Source organism: Doryrhamphus excisus, linkage group LG21 (genome assembly GCF_037039965.1).
Source record: "Doryrhamphus excisus strain RoL-2023G ecotype Guam linkage group LG21, RoL_Dexc_Guam_v1.1, whole genome shotgun sequence".
NCBI lineage: Eukaryota > Metazoa > Chordata > Actinopteri > Syngnathiformes > Syngnathidae > Doryrhamphus > Doryrhamphus excisus.
Genome location: NC_136377.1, coordinates 418,069 through 435,259, shown reverse-complemented (window position 1 = coordinate 435,259; position 17,191 = coordinate 418,069). Strand labels below are relative to the sequence as shown.

Below are 17,191 nucleotides of genomic sequence, written 5' to 3'. Positions count from 1 at the left end.
CTGCACTCTTCCTGTGTGTCATGGACATGGACTAAACTAAAGACGCGGTGCCGCGTGCCTCCGCCATGACTGACCATTGACCTGCAGCACGTGCGTCTGGAAGAGGTCCTCGTATCCGTAGGCGTGGCAACTGTAGTTCCCCATGTGGATGGTCGTCACCTTGGTGATGTAGAGCGAGCCGTCGTCCCCAAAGTCCTGGAAGACATCACACATGGGGTTTGGGGATTAAGTCAGAGGAGGCTGAAGAGGGAATCGGGCAGAAGGAAGACGAGGACGGGGAATAGGGGGAAAAATGGGATGCGGGGGCTGGGGCCGAGGGAGCGGGGTGTTGGAGAAATCTCGTCATCTTGATAGAACGCGCCCGGATCTCACAGGGATGCGTCACGGGAGAAGAGCGGGACCATGAATCAGCGGCTTCCCCCGGTGAGGCCAAGCAAACGTTTGGGAATTTGATGGTCATCACGCCGCCCACCTGATAAATAGCAAGGCTTAAAAATATAACGCCCATTAGCGTGACGAATGGCGGCGCCTGGTGTCCCGGGATGAAGGCAGAAAGCTCCATGAATTTTATACACTTGAAATGAGGTCTCACTCTGATGCTAAACTTGCTCCCACAAATGTTCCCAGGAGTTTCAGCCTTCCCACAAAAAACACTGCAGTTCCAAATAGTTCTTGGTGTTATGTTGGTAAATACATGGTTACTGGTAAATACATGGTTACTGGTAAATACATGGTTACTGGTAAATACATGGTTATTGGTAAATAAATGGTTACTGGTAAATACATGGTTACTGGTAAATACATGGTTATTGGTAAATAAATGGTTACTGGTAAATACATGGTTACTGGTAAGTAAATGGTTACTGGTAAATAAATGGTTACTGGTAAATACATGGTTACTGGTAAATAAATGGTTACTGGTAAATAAATGGTTACTGGTAAATACATGGTTACTGGTAAATAAATGGTTACTGGTAAATACATGGTTACTGGTAAATACATGGTTACTGGTAAATAAATGGTTACTGGTAAATACATGGTTACTGGTAAATAAATGGTTACTGGTAAATACATGGTTACTGGTAAATACATGGTTACTGGTAAATACATGGTTACTGGTAAATACATGGTTCCTGGTAAATAAATGGTTACTGGTAAATACATGGTTACTGGTAAGTAAATGGTTACTGGTAAATACGTACATGGTTACTGGTAAATAAATGGTTCTTTCCGTGTAAAAGAACCATTTTAGTGCTGTTTGTGTTGTGGCATTGTTGTTTCGATATTTGGGCTAATTGTAGATGGCTACACTGTTTGGCTTTTCACAAAAGCTTTTTTGATGACAAGTCATATTTGGCTTAAACTTACTTATGTTCTACTGATGGATGGATGGATGGATGATGGATGATGGATGGATGATGGATGGATGGATGGATGGATGGATGGATGGATGATGGATGGATGGATGGGTGGATGGAAGGATGGATGGATGGATGGAAGGATGGAAGGATGGATGGGTGGGTGGATGTATGGAAGGATGGATGTATGGAAGGATGGGTGGATGGAAGGATGGATGGGTGGAAGGATGGATGTATGGAAGGATGGGTGGATGGAAGAATGGATGGGTGGAAGGATGGATGGATGGAAGGATGGGTGGATGGAAGAATGGATGGGTGGAAGGATGGATGTATGGAAGGATGGATGTATGGAAGGATGGGTGGATGGAAGGATGGATGGGTGGGTGGATGGATGGATGGATGGATGGATGGAAGATGGATGGATGGATGGGTGGATGGAAGGAAGGATGGATGGATGGATGGAAGGATGGATGGATGGATGGAAGGATGGATGGAAGGATGGAAGGATAGATAGAAGGATGGATGGTCACAAAAATAAAGTAGTCCCCAGGATTGGGTCTGAGTCCAAGTATTGATAGTCTGGTTCGCGTTGACACAGGTCACATGACACGTGACATCCATCATTAGCGTGAGCGTGGAGGACGTCTGACGCGTGCGGTGAATGCGGTGTGGGCATCGTGTTAGCGTAGTTTGACTAATGCTTTAGAGCGATTCAGCGAGATGCTTTCACATTAGCGCCCCAAATGGAAATGGAAGATTCCAACATAACGGAAGCTCTCGTTAACCTTTCAGCTCATCAAGCACGCCGCACGCTTTTCTTTTCCATGGGCAGGGAATGACAGGCTTCTCCGTGGCAGGGAACGTTGAAGGTGGGCAACAGACACACTCCCGATAATTCCATTCTCCTTTCTTATTCCAGTTTAGTTTGACTTTGAGATGCAAAACGTAAGCGTCAGGCGTGAGTGTTTTCATCCAGGCTGAGTGAATAAAAGCCCCCCCGACTTCCTTCTTCCAACACATGACATTCCACGCAAATAAGCCAGAGAAGGCGGCCATTATTTCAAGAAAAGCCAGATGTATTATTCATTCCCGTCTCATCATCAACTGCCCTGCAATTTTCAAGAAAGCTTTGCCCAGAGATTTGGCGGCCTGATGACTCGCTTAACGCTACGTTATTAAATGTGGCGCCCACAAGTACAAAGCACTAGTTCAATAATAATAATGTAACAATAATAACAAATATTTTCTTTTGACCAGGAAGCTTAGCATGATCACAGCTACGGTATCGGACCGAACAAAGCTCCCCTGGTGGTGGAAAGTGGAAGTACAACAGCCTCGTCTGTTTTGATGCTGCAAATGAAACCTTCACCTTTCCTCAGTAATTTAATAAAGCAAATGATTTAACGACTTGCACTCGCCACCTCAACGCTTCACATCGTTTGTCATCGCGGCGGGTCAACATGGCAGCTCATTAGCATGTCATTAGCATGTCATTAGCACATGGCCACCCGGCGCCGCATAACGACAGGTCAGCGCTGTGCTGCCACCTGTGTCCAGACAAGACCGCGTGGCGCTCTCTGACGCTCGTTACCACGTGACCACATGACCACGTGACCACGTGACCACGTCGTCAGGACGCAGCCTCCACCTCAGCTTCACGCTGTCGTCCAGAAACGGAGAAACCTTTCAACATTTGAACATTTTTGCCAAACTAAAGTCCATCGTCCATTTTAGGGAAAAGGTAATAATGCTATCTAGAAAATACCAAAGTGTCCCTCGTTGGGACAACCGTTGGACACCACCCATCAGGCTGGGTGCTAGCTTTAGCATGTTAGCATCCCCCCACCACCCAGACATTCAGCACCTGAGCTGGGCCAATGTGGCTCCACGCAGGCTGCCGACGTGCTATCCGTGCTATCCATGCTATCCGTGCTATCCATGCTATCCATGCTATCCGTGCTATCCATGCTATCCATGCTATCCATGCTATCCGTGCTATCCATGCTATCCGTGCTATCCATGCTATCCATGCTATCCGTGCTATCCGTGCTATCCATGCTATCCATGCTATCCGTGCTATCCATGCTATCCGTGCTATCCATGCTATCCATGCTATCCGTGCTATCCATGCTATCCATGCTATCCGTGCTATCCATGCTATCCGTGCTATCCATGCTATCCATGCTATCCGTGCTATCCATGCTATCCGTGCTATCCATGCTATCCATGCTATCCGTGCTATCCGTGCTATCCATGCTATCCGTGCTATCCATGCTATCCATGCTATCCGTGCTATCCACGCTATCCACGCTATCCATGCTATCCATGCTATCCGTGCTATCCATGCTATCCATGCTATCTATGCTATCCGTGCTATCCATGCTATCCATGCTATCCGTGCTATCCGTGTTATCCGTGCTATCCGTGCTATCCATGCTATCCATGCTATCCATGCTATCCATGCTATCCGCTGCATTGTTAGCATTTCCAAAGCCGATGAAAAAACCGGAATAAGGAAACTCACATTGATGTCCTCCAGGTCCAGGAAGTTGAGCACGATGCCGTTCCTCTTCCAGATGACGGGCGGCCGCAGGGTGCCCTGGATGGCGCAGGTGAGGACGGCGCTGAGGCCCACCGTCACCGTGGAGACGCTGACTCGCTGGTCCTCCGCCAGGCTCAGCCGGACAACCTCTGCGGAGACGGAGAGACCGTTGGTTCCGCTGACACCGGGAAGCAATTAGGACCGGCTAATCGTGGGAGAAGATGGAGAAATAATGGGGGTGGGGAGTAAGGAAAATATGCTGACGGGGCACAAAGTGTCCTGCCTTAATACATCTCCGGGGGCTGCCTCATTACCGACCCACCCAGGAGGACAAGCAGCTGCCCCGCAATAAGAAGAGGCCGTGCGGCCGAGGACGGGCGGCCGGCTAAATATCACGCTTCTCATTACGGCTAATTGATGCTCTTTGGAACAATGGCTTCCTGCCATCCGTCTTTCTGGACGATCCACACACGTCTGGGAAAACACTCCAAGCTCCCATTCTACTGGAGGCATTTGAACTCATCTCAAACAAACAAGCATTCCCACCCACATTCAGACCATAATTTGGGGTGGCCAATGGAGCTAGCATGTTTTCGGAATGGTGGGGGGGGGGCGGAGTACCCGGAGAAAAGCCACGCATGCACGGGGAGAACATGGACGAGCAGAGCAAATGAAATGTTGGCGTCCATGAATGTGGGCTTGAAATCATTCCGTGCTCTTAGGGCGTCCGTGCAGGACGTTATTGGCCTGTCCGTCATCATTCCTCGGCTCGGCCACGTAAACATGGGAAGAAGCAACAGCGGCGTTCCTGATTCCTCCTGGGAGATGTTGTACGTGCTCTGCTGGCCATCACTCTCACTTCCTGTCCAGCACGCTCCCTCGCATTCCTGCCTGGCGCTCCCAGCATGGCGAGGCGCCTCCGGTCAACCTTTCTCTCCTCCCATCACGCCTCGCTCTCCAGCGGACGCCACATTCCTGGGAATGAGGAGACCTCTGCTTTAGCGCTGCAGATTGATTAGCAAGCTAGCGGGACAGCCATGGCTAGCTTGCGTGTGCGGGCTGTTCCAGGGCGCCATTCCGCAGGTAATGTCACGACATCCTTGGCCAGCCATGCGGACCGCAGGCCAGCGTCGCCTGCGGACTCCAATTTGTTCCCGATTGCGTCACAATGAGGTGACGACTATGAGAGGAAGCCTGGATGGCGTCTGAAGACGCTCCACAAACGCTATCTTTCATCCTTCCACCATTGTTCCTACTTCTCCACGCTTGGATTTGCTTTATTGACCATTTGTGGTCCCTAACAGCTGAGAGCGCTCCTGTCCTATAGAGGATCTTTGTGTTTCTGCAGGTTTTTCCAACATCATCCCAATGACAGAAGCATGGCTTTTTTTTTTTAACTCATTTCCAATACATACAACAAATAAAATCCTACTACTCCATCCAAGCGTCCGCACGTGGGCCAGGCGGGTTCTCCATGTGGGAAGCGTCTAGGATTCCTGGTAAGACTGGTCTGTGAATCAAGGCTAAGGTGGGATATTAAACATAAGACGGCAGCAGAGGGAAAGGCTAGCAGGTCAAAGCAAAGCCTCCGGAGCTCCTGCATGGATTTGCATGTCTGCGGCTAATTACACGTGTAAAGTCGGGGCGGCCATGAAAGGGAAAGGCGAGGAGCAGGAGCGACTTTGGGTGGATTGTTCAGGTCTCACAATGAGAATATGGACATTTGTAGTACGGCCGCCATGGCGCCGCTGGGAGGTCGTCAGCATGATTTTACACCGGGGCACGCTCTGGCGCGTGTGTGTGTGTGTGTGTGTGTGTGTGTGTGTGTGTGTGTGTGTGTGAGGATCACTGGGCATCGCCTACGGAAGAACATCAGGAGCAATTTGTCTTCCAGCAAAGCAGGTATGAAAGACTTTGAGTCGCCATTTGGGGTCCATGATGTCCTCCCAAGTAAAAAGCCAACCATTCTCATTCTTGCTATTATGCTGCCTTTCTCCCAAACCTTTGGGTTCGCATCATACAAGTCTATGCTAGTAAAATGGCATTATTTAACATATAACTCATATTAATACCAGTTTATTATTTAACCTCATATTAATACCAGTTTATTATTTAACCTCATATTAATACCAGTTTATTATTTAACCTCATATTAATACCAGTTTATTATTTAACCTCATATTAATACCAGTTTATTATTTAACCTCATATTAATACCAGTTTATTATTTAACCTCATATTAATACCAGTTTATTATTTAACCTCATATTAATACCAGTTTATTATTTAACCTCATAATGATACCAGTTTATTATTTAACCTCATATTAATACCAGTTTATTATTTAACCTCATAATGATACCGGTTTATTATTTAACCTCATATTAATACCGGTTTATTATTTAACCTCATAATGATACCGGTTTATTATTTAAGGTCATATTAATACCAGTTTATTATTTAACCTCATATTAATACCAGTTTATTATTTAACCTCATATTAATACCAGTTTATTATTTAACCTCATATTAATACCAGTTTATTATTTAACCTCATAATGATACCAGTTTATTATTTGTCAAATGACAATCTTATTCATTGTTTTAATAAAAAAAACAACAACACCTTTTTCTTTTCGTGTTTTCATTCCCGTAAAATGACTGCCCTGTTTTTTCCTGTTTATTTATTGACTTATTTTGTACATGTCTTGTTGAATTCTCTTCACAGAACGTGCGGCGGACCAATAAAGGCCCCCGGGCCTCAGGTTGCCCAGCCTGTTGTTTCATATTTAGGACCAGGCTACTGGGCCTATACGCTGCCGTGCCGGTGTTCCTGCTTTAGCAAGATGGCTGACTTCGGAGGGGGCCTGTTCGTCGAGTGAGTTTATTTTGCAGCTCAATCAATAACCTCCACCACGCGTGATTCAGCACCGCCTTTCCAGCGAGGCGGCGTAGAGACCCCCCCCCGAGGTCCACTCCACCTGGTAGTGAATAAATCCAGGCAGCACGTGGGTGCGGGAGGCTGCACCATAAGTGTATTGCTGCTATAAAACAAATGGATGGCCTCCTAGCTTCACGCTTGTGTTTCTTCATTCAGCCTCGCCTGTAAATGATTGCTTCTTTCCAACTGGCCGGCGCCCATTCCCCCCTCCCATAAAGACGCGGCGTTCCATCTGCTTGCGGTATGTACACTATGGGGGGGTCACAGCGTGAGGGTCCCTAATTGTTGATCGTGCACTTCCTGTACAGCTCCTTCTTCCTGCTCCTGCTTGGGGGAATAAGTGTTGCACTAAATAAATGATTCAGATATTAAACAGACAGTTGCCATGACGACCGGCCCAGCATCCCTGCCTCTTGTCTCTCCGGCAGGCTGCCGGATGACCGCAAGACAAGACGCTGTTGTGCACCTTCAAATGCGAAGGCTGCCTTCGCTAGCCCACATTGACATCATGTGACACATTAGTAGGCATTAGAGGTGCCCTCAGTCTCATCTAGGACAAATTTATACTATCTTGAAAGAGACACCAGACCACTAGTAAAACCGTAGTGAGCTGTGCAGCTACCATTCAGTAAAAGATGGGAATTAGTAGTCACTAATGGGGCCCTCAGTCTCCTCTAGGATAAAATAATACTGTTTTGAAGGAGAACACAGATCACTAGTAAAGCTTTAGTCAAATGTGTAGCTACCAGGCAGTGAAAAGGGGACATTAGTGGTGCCCTCAGTCTCGTCTAGGATAAGATAATACTGTCTTGAAAGGGAAATCGGCCACTAGTAAAACCTATGGTAAGCTGTGTAGTTACCAGGCAGTGAAAAGGGGACATTAGTAGGCATTAGGGGTGCCCTTAGTCTCATCTAGGATAAAATAATACTGTTTTGAAGGAGAACACAGATCACTAGTAAAGCTTTAGTCAAATGTGTAGCTACCAGGCAGTGAAAAGGGGACATTAGTGGTGCCCTCAGTCTCATATAGAATATAATTTGCAGGGTCGGGGCTGTTTTGGCACAAAGCATGCTTGGATAAGGGCTTTGGTGTAAAGCTGTGATCCACTTTCCGTAACCGTCCCAACTCTTTGCTCCTCTCCATCTTCCGCTCCAATCTTCCACATTCTTAACACCCCCCACCCCCCCACCCCCCACGCCGCTCCCCTCTCTAGATTCATTAGTCAAATGTGCCGAGTGGCCCTGCAACGACGGACTGGCTCGGCTTCCCCGGCGTAATTCCAGGGTTAGCCGTAAACAAGCAGGCGAGGAGAAGAAGAAAAGAAGTTAGAGGAAGTCGGGAGAACAACGGGAGCTCTGGAAAAGTAGATTCAACCTAATTAGACGCTCGGCAGGGAAAGTTGTGGGAAAAGCGTCCCACTTGATGAGACTTGTTTGGTGCATGGAGAAGGATAACAAAGTTGGAGGAGGAACAGCAAGTAGAAGACATCCAGCCCCTCAGCCCAACAGCATGCTAAAAGACTAGATAGGACAGCTTCAGTCTCAGGGCTTGGAGCCAAGGAATTTAACCTCTCCCAAGCTTTCAATTCATCCTCCAACCAATGACGGCCTCTGCCAGCCCGTCCCTCTTAATGACTGGCGTTTTGCACCACAAAGACCTGACACTGCTGGGACGTCTTCTAAGCCCGGGCAAGACCCAAGTGCGCCCCGTGGCTGGTGTTTTGATTGATGTGGGCGCATTCTAAAAATAGAATGTCATTTAAAAAAAGAAGAGCGGGCCCAACGCCATCCGTGACCAAGGCTTCATTTCCATCTTGGCCTGAGATGAGACCACTTCCACACATCAGTTGAGCCAATGATCCAGCATGCGGCTTCCAGGATCCTCCATTACCAGGCTGGTAAACACACCTGGGCCTCCTGGCTGCTTCCCGGACCGTCCCTGGCCGGAAAACTCCCTTTGGCGCTCCTTTGCATCGTGGGCTAATGACGCCATGTTGGCCAGCAGTTAACCTTCAGCGTCACGCAGTCAGCGGCGTCTTTAATCTGTCCCGCCCCCTCCTGGTTGGACATCAAACACGGCGCCGTACGTGACTCGGCCTTGAACCGCCATGTGCATAAAGACCAGGCAGGGTGACGGGTGCGTGACCAAACGATACAACAAGCGGCCATTAGCCAACTAAATTAGCGGCTGGAATTAATGGAGCTTCACAGGTTGGCCGCGTTCCAACGCCGCAGTCGCTCATCCTTTCTTTTTTTGGGAGGCTGCTTTGCATGGCCGGGTGTTGCCGTGGCGCCTCCCACTTGGATGAGGGTGGACGCATGGACGCCTTTACGCCTTTCATGTCCTCGTGACCGCTGACATTAGCACTTTAGCGGGCGTCCTGTACTCCCGGGAACGCAAATAAGCCGAGCGGGGGGGCTTTACCAGGTGCTTTTAGCTCAAACCGGATCGGAACCAGATCCTTGTGGACCTTAGCACTTCACGCTGATGGAGCTATTCCTTGCTCTTCAATTTCTTTGGCGTGCTAATTGTCAAAAGCCACGCCTTGTTGTCAGCTTTCAATGCGTTCCGTCCTTCGTAAGTCACTTTTTGGAGTTTGGCCAGAATTCCGACATTTTCAACGTGTAGATGGAATACCCACATTTTTCATATTGGAATTTTCTAAGAGAGAAAGTGTTAAGGAGGTGTTGGCCAACGCGACTCGTGGCGATGGCGGGACTCACGGAAAGCGGTGTAGAACTCGTGCAGGCTGAGGTGTCCGTCGTTGTTGTAGTCGTCGTAGCGCAGCAGGTCCCTCATGGCGCACCGCAGCACACCTTCATCCAGGCGCTCCTTCATGGAGATCTGTCGCAGCAGACACAAGGAATTCCTTTATGAGCTAAAACTCAATGACTTTACATGATTAGAGCGCTCTTGACAGGAAATAACACCCCTACAGTCACCTTTACACTCCTATTACTCAATGTAGTAGACGTAATAAGAGAAAATAAGACATAAATAAGATTTTTATAAGATTATTTGGTGCCCCCCACAAAAAAAACCCTTATACCCAGCAAGTGAAGCAGAAGCCGTGCTTTTCTGTTTATTAATTAATTGTGTTTTGACTAATTGAATATTGATATTGAAAATGTTGTCCCACTGACCTCTTTTCCAAAATATTTCTAATCCACAATTTAATCCACAATCTCATTTAAATGTCATCTTTCTTGGCTCCCTCGGGAACTCTATTGTACTCGATACTGGAACTGTATTCTACTAGATACTGTAACTCTATTGTACTCGATACTGGAACTGTATTCTACTAGATACTGGAACTGTATTGTACTAGATACTGGAACTGTATTGTACTAGATACTGTAACTGTATTCTACTAGATACTGTAACTGTATTCTACTAGATACTGTAACTGTATTGTACTAGATACTGTAACTGTATTGTACTAGATACTGGAACTGTATTCTACTAAATACTGTAACTGTATTGTACTAGATACTGTAACTGTATTGTACTAGATACTGTAACTGTATTTTACTAGATACTGTAACTGTATTCTACTAGATACTGTAACTGTATTGTACTAGATACTGGAACTGTATTCTACTAAATACTGTAACTGTATTGTACTAGATACTGTAACTGTATTTTACTAGATACTGTAACTGTATTTTACTAGATACTGTAACTGTATTGTACTAGATACTGTAACTGTATTCTACTAGATACTGTAACTGTATTGTACTAGGTTTTGATTTTTGTATAGATTTTTTTGTACAAATTTCTTTGTAATTTTTTTGTAAAAAAAAATTTGTAAAACAACAAATCTCTGACAAAATTTCATATAAAAGGGCAAAAGCACGCTAACAAGCAAGCCAATAAGCAGCCTACTACTACTACTACTACTACTAGTAGTAGTAGTAGTAATAATCAGAAGAAGAATAATGATGATAGTAATAAGGCTAATTAATAATACAATAATGATTATTATATATTATATAATTATGACATAATTGTCCACTGGACAGAATGGTTGCAGAGCTGAGCCCCCCCCCCCCCCCCCCGTCCTCAGAACCTAGTGACGCCCCCGGTTGAAGCGTGTATCGCCAAAGCGTTGACGACTAGATTGTTTCCACTCGTGCTGCCGCTTGATGCCGCCTCCATCCAACGGGGTCAGGATGATTCCGAAGGTTCAAATGCCTCCAACCCGTCCTGGACCGACCCGTATCTTTATCTCCTGCAGTCGATGGTGCACGGCGCCGTGCACGTGTCCAGGCAGATTAACCAATATGGCAAATTTAATTTCAGCTTTATTCTTCTTTAGCCGGCGGCGGACGGCAGGCGTGCGGGTGCTGATAGCGTCTGAGCCGATGGCGAGGAAGTAAAGAGCATCAGCGGTCGGATCTGGGACCGCAGGGAGGCCTGGGATTCGTCTTGGAATTGATCTTTATTTGACAAGTGAAAGAATTAGGCAAGTTTCCACAGGAATAAATTCCTTCCTCCGTGTCAACAGTAGAATTGATGCTAATCTGATGTTGCATCTCCATGACGCTCAGCGGGAATAAAATGATTATTATTTTTTATTCCTGCTTGAAAAAGTGGGCCCATAAATCACAAAGAGTTTTTCATTTTAAACATGCGTGGTGCGGCTGACAGTCGCGGCGAGGTGACAGAAGATTAATTACTGCAATGTTTTATTTTCTCTATCTTTCTCTCCGTTTGGCAGCATGTATTCATTCTGCTACTTCAACGCTGGCAACGTTTTGCTTATGGCAGGGCAAATTTCACACTAATTAGCGATGCATCGTCACAAAACATTCATTGAACGTGGCAGTCGTCCCTCGTTCATAGCGCTTCATTTCGTTCTTCGCTGTATCATGTGGGACATGCTAGCCGTACCGTAGATGGCACCGCACCTCCACCGCCTGATCTGCCTGAGATTAAGAAGATGGGGGGGCTAAATGTTTCAGAGCGCTGTAGTGGTTCTTTTAAAAAGCAACCATCAACAAACGTAGACGCGGAAAATAAGCTTTGACCCAACCAACCTTCTCCAGCTCCTCCCCAACCAGTCGTGCGTCACGGTTGACGTCCAGGTACTTGAACATGGTGTCCACCAGCACCCTCCTGGCCTCCATGTCCCCCTGCTGGCTCGGCTGGCTGCTGTTCCCGGGCGGGGCCGTCATGTCCAGCAGCAGGTTCTTCAGACGGTTATACTCGGACATGGTGCATGCGTTGCCTGGCGTGAGAAACAGACGCAGCCATGTTGGAATCCAACATGAATTTGACGTAATTAGCAGTAATCCCGTAAGACAAAAGGTAAACATGCACGTTGAGGACATTCGGAGCGTCTCAATCTCCTCTTCCTCCTTTCCGTCGTGACGGGATTAGCGACTAACCTTCATGAGGCCGCACGCCGCGTTTATTCATCACTCACACTTCCCGGAATCAATTAGGGCGGGCCAAAACACATCCGCCGCACGCTGCCAGGGACTCGATAGCGACGGAGTAAATAAACGCAGACGACAGCTGGGAGGAGGCGGCCATCTTTTCAGCGGCGTCAGTCGCCTTTCTTTTCACGCTCCCACTGACGCTTTTTGACTGATGTCGGAGTGACGCGTCTGTCCGCCATGAATAAACCATGAGGTGACGTCCGCCCGTCTCCTCCTAATCTCAGCTGGCAGCCCCGCCACTTTCAACGCTAATCAACCCGGGCGCCAATAATCCCAAATGAAGGTTTAGCAGTGGGAGGCGGCCAGACGTGTTTGGAGATGCCAGCGCGGCGCAGCGCAACATGGGTTCAAGCGCAACAACAGCAGCGCCCGCTGCGCCTTAGCGCCCACAAAACACGCACACGCCTTTGTGTTTATGCGTACGTGCACGCTCGCCGACAAACAAAAGGCTTCCCTGCTGGGACTCAGGCTCAGGGTGACCCGCTATCAAGTCCTTTTCCAGCCCGCGTGCTTTTTAGCAGGACAAAATGCTTAATATGCATTTTTTAAAGTCTGACATTAGCTTGCCGTTCATATTTTGGGCTTTAAAACCACACAGGAAGTGAGGTCAGGCTAACACGTTTCAGCGGGTGGAACCCAAATGGCCAATGTTCAGCGTCCTGTTGGGAAACGGAGCATTCCAACTTTTGCCGTTTACATTTTAGGAGTGATGGTTTTACCTTCCAGTGAGGCAAGCTAACGTGTTCGCGCAGATTTGACGGATTTTTGCGGTCTAAAACAACGTGGCAGACGCCAGGAAGTGGAATTGTGCATTTTTTAGCAGGTTTGACCCAAAAACACGTTTTTAAAACAACAAGGGAGCGGATTTGTACGAAGAAATGAGCTAATGCTAACACCTTTTAGCAGGTTTGATCAGCTAAAGTTGAACATAAAAAGCATTTTTACAGTCTGATATTTTAGTCTGAGGGACAGCCCAGCACGGGGGTACTGACCAGGAAGGGGGGGTCATGCTAACACGTTTAGCGGTTTGGAGGGAACCAATCCAACAATCCAAGGCGATGCTTGGTGGAGATAATAATGACAGACTGTCTGCTCGAATGCTCCTTAGCTGGAAATAATTAGCCAGCTTCTACTGCGGCTAATTGATTGTGAGCTGGAACAAGCGGCGACAGTAATTACATTTTTTTTCTGTTAGCGGCGGTCTCTCTTGTTGCCGTGGAGGCAGAGCCGCTCGTCCCTTGAGAACGCCGCTCGTAAAAACGACCTGATGTCGTGCGCCGTCGCTCCAGCTGTGACTTTGTTGGGAAAGCGTCGACTTGGCATTTTAACGTCGTAGCCACGGGAATATCATCTAATGGGAAAATATTCCCCTGTTCCACATCGTGCCTTTCTGTTGGCTAAACTTTCCCAATCCGATAAGACAAATATTCATATTCAAATAAACATTAGTACAAATCATAGTTTTCAGTTTTTAGCCTGAAATGTTCACACTTGTGTTAAATTGTAATTGTATTAATAATCATTATTATTATTATGTAAAGACATGACCAAGATTATTGCAACTCTATACTCTCTATTACGTGCTGACCAATGAGTGCTAGGTGATGTTATATAGTTGAATGGAGCGAGGTTAGCGAGGTTAGCGAGGTTAGCGAGGTTAGCGAAGTTAGCGAGGTTAGCGAAGTTAGCAAGGTTAGCAAAGTTAGCGAGGTTAGCGAGGTTAGCGAGGTTAGCGAGGTTAGCGAGGTTAGCGAGGTTAGCGAAGTTAGCAAGGTTAGCGAAGTTAGCGAGGTTAGCGAGGTTAGCAAGGTTAGCGAGGTTAGCGAGGTTAGCGAAGTTAGCAAGGTTAGCGAAGTTAGCGAGGTTAGCGAGGTTAGCAAGGTTAGCGAAGTTAGCGAGGTTAGCGAAGTTAGCAAGGTTAGCGAAGTTAGCAAGGTTAGCGAAGTTAGCAAGGTTAGCGAAGTTAGCACTCAGTCCTTCTTTCTGTTTTCCTTCATTTGGTTGATTCCAGACTCGGACATGAGTGAACGGCGTGCCCTCGTTAGCGTCAGGGAAAGGAACGACCGTATGGACGAGGGCGGACGCTCGGCACGCGTGGCGTGTTTGTTTGCGCTTTGTTAATTTGCTCCTTCATTAGCTGTGTTTTCTGCTTAATGGTGTGTTCAGCCCCCATTTCTACCTGCCCCCACACCGACTCTCTTTTCACGCCGCTGCCGTGGTTTCCCGCCCCGCCAGCTAGGAAAACCATTTCATACTCCGTGTTGTTCCGGGGAATCATGGCAAGATGTCATTCCAGCTGTGGTCAAAGGTCAACGACACGCTTTCAGAGAACATCCACGGGAAGGCTCGTTAGTGACCGCAAGAAAACTCAATGAAAAGGAAATCACCTTTTGGGGGCGTGTCTTTGCAAAAATATATGGCTCCACCAAAATGTATGGCAGTATTATTGTTCAATTACATGAATATTACTATTCAAATGTTACAGTTAGGATTCCATTCATGACACCATATGAATAATAAGTAAATGAATGAACATATGTCACTATGCTAACAACCCACTCCATCTATATTATCATCTATATTAATATCTTATTTATTGTATTTTATTTTTATTATTCATATTTCTATTTTATTATTTAGTATTCTTGTTTATTCTTATAATTGTGATGTTTTTCATGAGAATCAGACTTTTTTTGTCCAAATATTTGGGACTTTGCTTTGCTGTTTTTTTGAAATTATTATAAAAAATATTATAAAAAAATAATGTATTTCAACTTTATTGTTGTAAATTGTCTTTTGGTCTTTATGACTTCAATGTCAAAATATTTGTAGATTTTTAAAATGATTTTAATAATTTGTATTCATTGTCATAACTTTTTCCAAAAATGATTCTAATATCCTTTTTATTTAAATGTTACTAAAACACAAACGTCCGCCAGTCCACGCTTTGGACGCCCTGGCGTGATATGTTAATTAGAGAACGGCGTGGGCCACGACACGTCGATGTGGCGCCAAGATGGTAGGGTGGCACGTGAAGACCCCCCCAAGCCCTCCAATGGCGGCTCTTGTTTGTATGTTTTGGTCCTACAGGCCTCGTACTTGCTAAGCCGCCATTGTTAGCGTGCGGATTGCCGCGGCGGCCGTGTACGAGTGCGTTTGACACGAGCGAGCTGCATGATTGGTGATGAGTTCAATGCAGCGGGAGAAGACCAAACAGAGGACTGACCTTTGTTGTTACTAAATGAGCAAGAAGCAACCGTACGTCCAATCACGGCAGGAAAGAGTGAGTGACACGTGTGTGTGTGTGTGTGTGTGTTTCATACCTCCGACATCTTCAATCTCTCATCAGTTTAAGTGGCACTCCATCACAAGAAAACAAACAAAAACTGATTTGCCGCCACGGCCCATAAAACACGAGTCACACGATGAGTCGGCGCCGACTTAAAAAAAAATCTAATTCAATTCTCCTTCACTCTTTTAATTAAAACAAAGCAAGTTTTCCTCACCAAGCGTCTGGCCTGCATCTCAAAGTAAGCAGATAAATATTGCCAGAAGTTGCTAGTAAATCTCAATGTGCTACGCAGAACATCAGGAATTAGCGCTAAGGCATATGGACTTAAATGCTAACATGCTAACAGTACATATGCTAACATCTAACAAGAGTGGGACTGCGATGTACTAAAAAGTGCTAACTTGTGCTGACAATGCTAATGGCTAGCATGCTGATTATTGACAATCATATTTTAGCTATGTTTTTAGCGCCATCCCAGGTGGCCAAGGTGCTTGTCTGCTGGCGAGGAAGGTGAAATGAAAATGGCGAGCACGGCGGGTCACTTTTAAGCCGCGTCAGCGAGATTTTCAGCTGCACATTCATCACCAAAAGATTGGACAAAGACGGACTCCATCTTGTCCTGCCTTCATCAACTACTTTCTTTCCATTCATCAGCCGTTTCATCTTTGAGGGGGAGAAAAATGATGGAACGTTTCTTCTCGGATGGTTTCACTTCATCAGCGTCTGTTTTTGCCCAATTGGGCTAGGAAATTGCGCAACTGTAGAAAAATAACAACAACGTTTGTCTTTTGGGGGCTTCATTATTGATATTTGGGTCTGGCCCCCCAGGGGAAGATGGCAGTTAATCCTGTGTTTGGGCTGCTAATTACTCATATTCCCTTCCCTTCCTTCCATATTCACCATTAATTGCTCCCGCTTGATTCGTTAGAGCACATGATGGCAAATCTCTGGAGTTGCCAGAACAAACAAAGGAAAAAAGGCCCGCATTGTGAGATCAGGGCCACAAATAACCAGAGTCCAACCTTCCCGTGAACTTCACAGAGTTCAATATGAAGCAGATCTCAGGACTCTTTGTGTCACATGATGAAGGAAGCCTTCCCGTTCAATTCCCTTCTGCAATCCTCTTGGACAATTTTAGTTTTGTGATATACAACCTTATTCCCATCGGGTTATTCTTTGGTTTTCATAATATAAAGACTTGCATTTTTAAGTACTAAAGTCAGGTCAAGTCAAGTCGAGTTTATGTATAAAGTCCTTAATCACAAAAGAGAAAAAAATAATACATAAGGTTTACCTCAATATTTCAACTTTATCCTACTAAAATGATGTTATTTTTTTAAGTTTCAAGAAGCTTTTATTATGACTTTATTCCCATAATATTATAACTTTTCCCCAACCTCATTTTTCCTGAATCACTTTATTTTGTATTTTCATAATATTATGACTTTATTCTTGTAAAACCGTAACTTATTTTTCTTGTTAGCATACAACTTCATATTTTGATTTTATTCCTGGAAAATCTCACTCTGCTGTATTCTTTTTTATTTTCTATATTTTTTCTATTCCAACTTTACTTGACATTTTTATAAAATTTCACAATTTCTATTTAATAT

The 17,191-nt window shown here is 45.8% G+C and overlaps 1 protein-coding gene across 2 annotated transcripts in view; it reads right to left on the bottom strand.

Moving 5' to 3' along the window:
* fstl4 (follistatin-like 4) overlaps positions 1 to 17,191 on the bottom strand; it is an 86,020-nt gene that overhangs the window by 8,693 nt on the left and 60,136 nt on the right. For both annotated transcript variants that reach the window (XM_078787917.1, XM_058087238.2), the window contains exons 5-8: positions 11,882 to 12,072; positions 9,566 to 9,686; positions 3,883 to 4,049; positions 75 to 195 (exon numbers count right to left, since the gene is read on the bottom strand). In XM_078787917.1, coding sequence (XP_078644043.1) covers positions 75 to 195; positions 3,883 to 4,049; positions 9,566 to 9,686; positions 11,882 to 12,072 — 600 coding nt within the window. The remainder of the gene's footprint in view (positions 1 to 74; positions 196 to 3,882; positions 4,050 to 9,565; positions 9,687 to 11,881; positions 12,073 to 17,191) is intronic.